Source organism: Monopterus albus, unplaced genomic scaffold, assembly GCF_001952655.1.
Source record: "Monopterus albus unplaced genomic scaffold, M_albus_1.0 scaffold38.1, whole genome shotgun sequence".
Classification (NCBI taxonomy): Eukaryota; Metazoa; Chordata; class Actinopteri; order Synbranchiformes; family Synbranchidae; genus Monopterus; species Monopterus albus.
Genome location: NW_018127918.1, coordinates 4,089,475 through 4,098,074, shown reverse-complemented (window position 1 = coordinate 4,098,074; position 8,600 = coordinate 4,089,475). Strand labels below are relative to the sequence as shown.

Sequence of the window (8,600 nt, the reverse complement as noted above, 5' to 3'; positions counted from 1 at the left end):
TACACAGACAGACACTTACACACAGACAGTGCACAACAACGGAATATTAATGAAGGCCTGGTCTGTAAAGACAGAGTGTGTGTCTATGTATGTGGTGTCAGGGAAGGGGAATAGCACAGCTGCCATGACTTCCACTGCTATAAGTCTACATTGCATATTTGGGTGTATAGCTATACATATATATATATATATATATACATACGTGCATGCAATAAAGATAAATAAACAAAAAGAGGCAACATGGAGGTAACGATGTGTAATATCCTGGCATGTAAAGCGAAGGTGATGACACTGCAGGTGGATGGGGGTAAATAAGAAGAGAGACACGGTGAGGGAGAGAAAGAGAGATGGAAAGATTAAGATGCTGAAATAAACACATTAAATCAGTGTTTTTTTCCTTCCTTGCCCTAAATGGTGATCCAGTGTCAGAGCCCACACCAGCGAGGCTGCTTTCAAAAGATAAGCCAGCAGACAGGTAAAATGAAGCACACATAATGAATGTCCATAGACGTGCTTTTGTTGCTTTCTGTTGTCAGTTGATACAACATAATAACAAAGCCATATCTAGGGTTTCATTGGTAGATGAGCTGCCACACTCTGTCCATTAAAATTAGGTTGAGTACTTAGGATTGAAATCCGGGTATTTATGTGAAATACTTGCCAAAACTGACTCTTGTAAAATACCTGTAGGAACCAGTGATTTTGTTGCAGGTGAGTACTTGTCAGTGTACATGCACTGAAACAAAGACACCTGATACTTTAAATCTCATTAACAATATCACCCACCTAAACTACAGTATGACCTTGAAATGTCATTATTATGGTAATATAACCAGAACAAGTATTCAGCTATAGTGTCACACCTTCCAATTACTTCATGCTACAATGACTGTAGTCCAGCTGAGTGGCAAGATAATTTTTTTTAATCACAGCTGTGAACAAAAAACTTTGTAAATGGCTCAACAGGTGGCTGAAACAGACATGCAAGTCTCCATCACCAAATCAGAATGCAGAGAGGCATTCAACAGGTGGAACACTGAGTGAATAAGGTAGCATTAATGTTACAACTGAACAGTCAAGAATAATACTGTCAAAACAACACGCCAGCATCACTGCATGTGAAAGATTTTCTTTTGCTCCGTGGACACACTGGGGGAGCTCTAAACCTTTTTTATTGTATATGTATATTTTATTATTATATTCCCCTAAAAGATATATTTGAAAATCATTCAGACAAACAAGAAGAGGACAGTGCTTTTTTAAGTAGACAACTATAAAATTTGACACCAATGACAATGCATTATTAATACAGCAACAAAGATAAAATTACATTTATTCTGAGTCTCCTTATTATAGAAAACACAAAGCTATCTTAGCCGAAGAATCAAGGCAACATGAAGTTAGCCTTGTAAGGCTGAATCACTTTGCCGTCTAACTGACTGTTTTTAGGCACTATTTTTGCCTTGGTACCCAGCAAAGTGTGAATGAGATTATTAACATCAAAGTGTAAATGCAGAGGAACACCATGCCTCTACTTTTTTGGAGGGTAAATTAGGACCTATTTCTGGCAACGATGATGGCTGCGTGAGCTGCTGACTTTATAATCCCCTGACAAAAGGCTCCACATCATATTTAAACGATTGCTTTCACGGCTGGCTCATTGTGATTTAACAGACGCCCACAATGGGATGAGGTTTAAAGTGGCACGAGGCTCCAAAGTCTCATCTGCAGATCCAGAGACGAGCTGAGGTGACATTTGCATTGCCCGGGTGGGCAGGTGGATCAGAGATGCTGCTTGTTTTCTTGCCAGTGTCTGGTAGACACAGCAGATGTGTGCATCGCTACTGTACAGATGGCTCAAGCAGCTCTGTCCACCCCCCACCCCAAACCCTCAGCCCGCACCACCACCACACACTAATGGTGTATTCGCCTGACTTGTAAATAGGGCTGACTGCTCTCATCTCACTGCCTTTCGTTTCAAATATTTATCCATGAGCCGGTGAGCTAAATCGGCTCTGACAGTGAGACTGTTATTTAAGGTCGCAGACAGGCGGCTGGGTGAGAGAGAAAGCAGGAGGGAGGGAAGAAAAAAGCATCCACCCCTCGCTGGTGAAATGGGATTCATTTCCATGTGTTCATATTCTGTCATGGTAGTGTTTTTTTCACTGTGAATAGCCACATCCCTCAGGCTACCTCTGATCCCTTCCAACAATGTATTGGTATCCTGGCTATATCTATCCATCCATCTCTATATTGTTCACCTGAATTAATGCTGTGTACTCAGCTGAACAAAGCGCTTTATGAAAAAGCACAAAGAGTCTTACTACAAAACAAATCTTATTAAAAATTATATGAAAATGCGTCATATCCATGATAAACAAACAAACCAAAACTTAAAGTGAGAATAATCTGACATGGAAGTCTTTCACAAATGTTACTGCCACATCTGAAATGTCATGTGCCCATATCATGTGAATTTACTATGTCTGAAATTACTACGCGTGTTCCGTGTGTCATTAACATGTTAATGTGCTTTACATGTTATGAGGCACATGTGCTTTTGAGTTGTTATAGTGCAAATTTCATTGCAAGAATTTTTAGGGCACTATTAGACATTACCAGATTTACAGTACCTGTTTTAGGGGCCAAGGGCAAAAAATGAGCTTCTGGGCCCCCATTAACCTCCATTAAACATAAATGAATTCAGGAATATGCATCATCATCAGATGAACACAGGACCTCATTGTGAGCTAATAAAGCAGGTCACACTGTAAGATCTTCACCACTGATATTGTGTTTTAGCAGAGCATCTTCCTATATACCAAAATCCTGTTTCCACACAGTTAACCCAGGATCTTCCTCTGGGGATCTGCGGCCACATGGAAGATGATAATCCAGCCTTGTTATCTGACAATAAAATAATATATCATGATAATATTGAGTCTTTAACCACTCGTTGATATCCATTATATGGAGGCCATACCAAAATGTTAACAGCTCAAAGATCATGTTTCAGTGCTAATTTTCTCCAGAAATGTTATTAAAACTCCAGCATGTCTACACCACGGCTCATTAATCACCCAGTAGTGCTCAAACTTTTCAAACTGTTTCAGTGATTAAATATCTTAAATAAAACACTCAAACTGAATAAAGATACAATAAAAAGCAAAGCTTTCATGACAAAGCCCTTCTGCATTGTGCACTGCTAAGAGTCTGGTAGACACATAATACATTCAGGTGTACTCTTTTGTAAATAAAAGCACAGACACAAGTGGTGATGCAAGCTCACTGTAAATTCTTATTTAAGTATATAGAGAGTAGAGATGAGTAATTTCTTGCACTGGTGCAGTTGAAGCACTTATGTCTCATAAGCTGGACCAAGAAGAGTTTATTATTGGCAGGCAAGTATGGTAAATGAAAAATAACTCAGCGAATACGGTTAGCGAGCACCTCCACTGACCTGTGTGTGAACGTAGGTGACGTTTGAGTGCAGTATGGCTGGGGAATGTCCGGTTGCATTCACTGCAAATGTAGCTGCGAACACCGGCGTGGACTTCCATGTGCTGCTGCAGTGCTGTTTGGGTCTGGAAACGCTTCCCACAAAGCAGGCAAAAGATGGCCATGTCTGACCCTGCAGAAGAAAAAACACAACAGGGGAGTTGATGGTGAGAGCTGGGAGGCATGGTTTCATTTCATTTACTAAATTTTACTGTATTACTACTTGGACTGTATTTTTGTAGTTTCATGCCTCTGTCTGTTGCACAACTTTTTGGCAATGTTGCTGTGTCTTCGGGTCTCAGCAGTTAACAACGAGGAGTACAAGTTTAATGTTACTGAAAGGAATGACTTGACCTTATTTGTAATGGAAACTGTTTTTGTTTATGAGAAACATTTCAGAAAAAAAAAAGCACTGTGGAACTAGCCAGGGGTGTTACTTTCCCTGTTTTGCACTTAATAGCAGAGCCACAGTGAAGACAGCTTTGCTTAAACAAATCACTGTAAAAGCAGATGCAGGAAACACAATAACTCAGGTGTGATGCTCTGAGCTCAGACAGATTATAGCAAACTAACCATGCCTTTATGAGCTTACATACAGCATATTGTATTTATGGGATTAAAGGTGCACTGAATACTCATGTAAGATAAAGATCTCCTATGCAATACTTCAATCGAATCTTGACTCTAGCGAGTAGTGTGCATTTTTCTCCAGCAGAGATAAAGAGTGCACAGTTGCAAGCACACAAACACATAAAATCACAAACACAGGAACACACACATAGAGTTGCACGCTCCCTTGAACACACTCCCTTCACACTTTTCAATTACCAGGCTGAGGAAAACTCTGGGGAAGGACTGAGTGTTTGGAGCTCAGTTTCTATTTCATCAGTCAATAACACATCTTTGGAGCAAAGCTGACACTAATTTAAAAATCTATGAAGAGAAGCCTGCCTCATGTTCATAACTACTGGAGGAGGAGGAGGGTCCATGACAGTCTCCATGCCAGATCAATCACTGTCTCGGCTGGTCTATACACACTAAAAAACAGGGATGGAAGGAGGGTGCACTGCTGGAGGATGATGATAGGAGGAAGGACAGAGAATCACTGCTGGAAAGAAGGTAAAGATAGAAGATTTAGAAAGTAGCGGGGGGTGGTGGTGGTGATTTTTGTACATGTAGGAGAGAGAAATAAATATTGACAAACCTTCCCTCATGACTTTAGCCTTGTCTCTATGTCTCATTCTCTGCTGTACAGAAAAAAAAGTGTCTGCAGGAGTGTAGAATTTTCATTAGATACTTGTTGACCCTGAATCCTTATGTACTAAAGTTTCAGCCCTGCAGGTGAGGTAAGCTACATTCACTGGTTCCAGAATTCCCAACGTATTGGTGACCCGTTGACTTTTTCTCTAGTCTCATTAAGAGGGGAGTATATACAGTATATGTACATAACTATGGTAGATATTATTGCTCAAAGCTTGCTATTAAGTTTTTCCTCTGTGTCTATAATAGCAAATGTAAAATCTATCACTGTGTGTAATGGTCTTTTATCAATTGATATTAATTGCTTCAATAATAAGCTCAGAATGTAACAATGTACTGTATTTACTAGAGATCTTTCATGAGTAAGGTTAATCAAGTTGTACTAGTATGAGTAAATGCAAGTAGAACTAGCGCTAAGCTAGCTTTCTAATGTGTTTTATTTTCCTTCTTATGTTTCTTTGTTTCCTCTTCGGTTTTATCAATGAAGAGGCTATTGACTGGGGTCGACTGCCTCTGGAATCCCTCTAAGACACCCGGTTCTTAAGTAGCTTTGATTGACAAGCCTGCTTCCTATTCACTTCTATTCTCTCTCTCTCTCTCTTTCTACTTCACTCCCACTTTCTTAGTTTACTATGTATCTTGGGCCTGACTCTGTCTGTGGGCTAACATGAGCACAGGAGTTCTTCTTCTAGGCCACTTCAGACCAAATCATTGATGTTCACATTAAAGAGGTAAAGTATCAAGTGTTGTTTGGAGAGGCAGAAAATGAAAATGCCCCAGTGGTTTAGAGGAAGAATAAGTAACAGAGACAGTGAGAGAAGAGGGGAGGGAAGACTGAGAGAATTAGAGGGAACAAAAGGTTGTGGAATGTGAAAGGTCAGCAGACCTCTGACCTCGGGTCTAGGATAAGGCGTGGACATAGTGGAAATATGAAACCCATGCAGATACACACTCAAACACACACAAAACAAAGCACAGAACAAAGATTGGAAGCAGCAGACAAAAAAGAAAGGCAGGTCACTTACAGTGGTGAGTCAGACTGAGTTCAATGCCATATGATACTGTATGTGTGGGCAAAGCATGTATCAACTTTAAAAGAAGTCACTGTTCATATCAAAGCAACATGAGATGCACAGTCAACAGACAAAACTGCACTAGTAAATATTAAGAAGAGACCAATAGGAACTGATTTAAACACACTGCTTTTTAAATAGAGCAAAACCACGTACAGTACTTGTTAGCTGTGAAAATTTATGGCAGCACTACCATCCACAAACCTCTGTTCCTCAGTGTCAAAAAATAAATGTATGCTTTGTATGTATACCCCTATGTATAGAGAACAGATGACCTAAGAGATGGAGAATAGCTGTCAGCTTTCAGCTTCCACCTCTGGCCTGTTCTTCATTAAGAGCAGAAAAAAGTCTGACTACCTCTCTCACATCCCCAATCAGGAGCTGAAACCATCACTCAGGACTCACGTCATCTCACCTCTCAATTGTGTATTGCTTCAAGGACTTAAATAAGAAAAAATGATGCAGAGAAAAATATTGTTCAGGTAACGAACTATATTCTATGTAAATAACTGGCCAAAAAACGCTGAGCATACTTGTCACAAACATGTCTGCAAGCTCAAGAAAATCCAGGCTTTGAAACATCCTTTCAATAGCCTATATGTGATAGAGGTTATGTCCCTGCTTTCTACAGTCTCTGTAGGAAATCTGCTGGCTACTCACCATCATTTCCCCTGTTTGCAGTAAAGTGTAGCACAAACTCTAATCGGTGTTAGATGGAATTAAGAGGTACAAACTCTACAGTCAGTACAGGGGATAATGTGTGTGTGTGTGTGTGTTGCAGGAAAGTGAGCAAATGTGTTGTCGGCTGCTGATAGATGAAGAGAGCAGTGGAGAGATAAAAAAGGAAGGGAAGGTGAAAGAAAAGTAGTTGACCCAGGAGGTCCATTACAATGTAAAATTGAGTCGGCCCAAAGTGACACCTGAAAGGAGGAGCTGGAGATGCTGGAGTGGTGGGGGGTTCTTAGTCTCAGTCCTGTTTGGCTGTTTTGGAATAATTTACTTCTTCCAACCAGCCTCTCTCTCCTTCTCCCACCATCTATTTATAAAGGACCGGCTAGTTTGAGGCTGTTTGTGTGTGTGGCCCGGCAGTGCCGGCAGTATCTTAATGGGCCTTGGAGTGGCAGGGCTGCTGTTATTTAAGTGGGGGATGGACAGAGACCGGTAATGGAGAGGAATACTTCCCGATGGGAGGTGACAGTGGCTGGATGGGCACACAGTAGAGAAGTGGCTTCAGGGTAGAGGCTGGCCTTCGAGGTAGACTTTTTGTCTAATTCTGATAAGGTAACCACCCACCTACACTTCTAAAAGCGTGATGGTGATTAGCAGTAAAACCAAACTGTAGACGTCAGATATTCCTCAGAGCCCTAAAAGTGAAGTCACTCACAGACTCTACATGCTCTTTACTTTTAGAAAACCCTGTTAAACTTCACTGAACATCTGAAAAGATCCTTATCATACATATGAAAACCAACCATTCACCATTTCCATGGGCAAACACAGAATTTACTATATGTTTTGCACATGCAGCACTATTTTAAAGGCCCATGAACATTACAGTCATTACAATCCTTCTTTAAACTCATCGTGAACATTTGTGTGCCTTCAGACAGTTAAATGTGTCCTGTCTGTGGTCTGCAATGCTGCGTGCTGAACAGAGGACCTGCCAAAGTTAATGAGGCAGAGAGCAGCAGGACCTCAGCACAAGGTGTTCAATCACAGACCATTACCACAGCCCTCAACCTCTGTTACTGCTCGCTGTTGTCAATAGCAATCTATAGTAAGCTATAGTTTATCTATAAAGAGAGCAAAATAGTGACCAAATGTAGGCGTCTGTATTCTAAAACACCTACATTCACTGTAGGAGTCTTAGTTTCATCTCAGTTTGATGATTTCAGTAAAAGAAATGTGCTTTTTTTATGGCTTTCTGAGTTACTGTCTTCAAGTGTGACTGATAAACCTTGACTCCTGAGTTTCACATTTAATTTGTTTAATTTACTGCAACTCTAGTTATGATCCGTTTTGAGAATGATTGTTTGTACCTGACCTTGAAAGAAACATTCAACTGAAGGAACTATCTTTCAAACTGAGGTTTTAATCTCTAGAAAAAGGCATATTTGGATCTTGATTTAACTTTTCTTTTAAGTCGTATTTAATGTTTTGATGGGAGGTGCAGCACATGCACAAAGGGAATTCTATTCTCAGTAGTATTTGCAGCTTTGTTAAGTTTTTTTGCACATCAAGTAAGGAGTAGAAGCAATACTATGACCAATCTGTTGATAATGGGGATGAAATTAATATGATGAAATGCTGTATGTAAGGTAAAAAAAATACTTGTAATTCAAACCACAAACAGTGAATGAGCACTGTTTATAGCAGGCACTGCCACAACACTATTCATCATTTTAAAGGTCTCCAGCATTCAATAAATCACATTTTGATGTAAGATATCTTCCTGCAAATTTGGGTATTCTCATCTCAACCTAAATGAGCTGAACATAGGCAATTTGTTGAAGTGTGTGAGGCCAAGAAACTTTCCAAAGGTTGTGCTGCTGTTTCCAGAATAATGCCTTTTCAGTTAGCTTACTGACTTTCACTTCCTGTAGGTGATCACAGGAAGAATGACCATCACATCTCATTTGTAAAAGTTCAGATCCCTAAGCTGTGTGCAAATGGTAGGTCTTCTTTTAAAAAGTCAGACCCATTTCTTTTTTTTTTTTAGACCCTCCTTGCAAACAGCAATCAGTCACAACATCCATCCTACCAGGTATC

The 8,600-nt window shown here is 40.1% G+C and overlaps 1 protein-coding gene across 3 annotated transcripts in view; it reads right to left on the bottom strand.

Annotated features, from left to right (window-relative positions):
* The window catches only part of zbtb16a (zinc finger and BTB domain containing 16a), a 130,015-nt gene that overhangs the window by 12,918 nt on the left and 108,497 nt on the right, over positions 1–8,600 (bottom strand). For all 3 annotated transcript variants that reach the window (XR_002274804.1, XM_020598408.1, XM_020598409.1), the window contains exon 5: positions 3,461–3,631. Coding sequence is in view for 2 of the 3 variants with exons in the window: in XM_020598408.1 (XP_020454064.1) it covers positions 3,461–3,631 (171 nt within the window). In the remaining variant the exon portion in view is untranslated. The remainder of the gene's footprint in view (positions 1–3,460; positions 3,632–8,600) is intronic.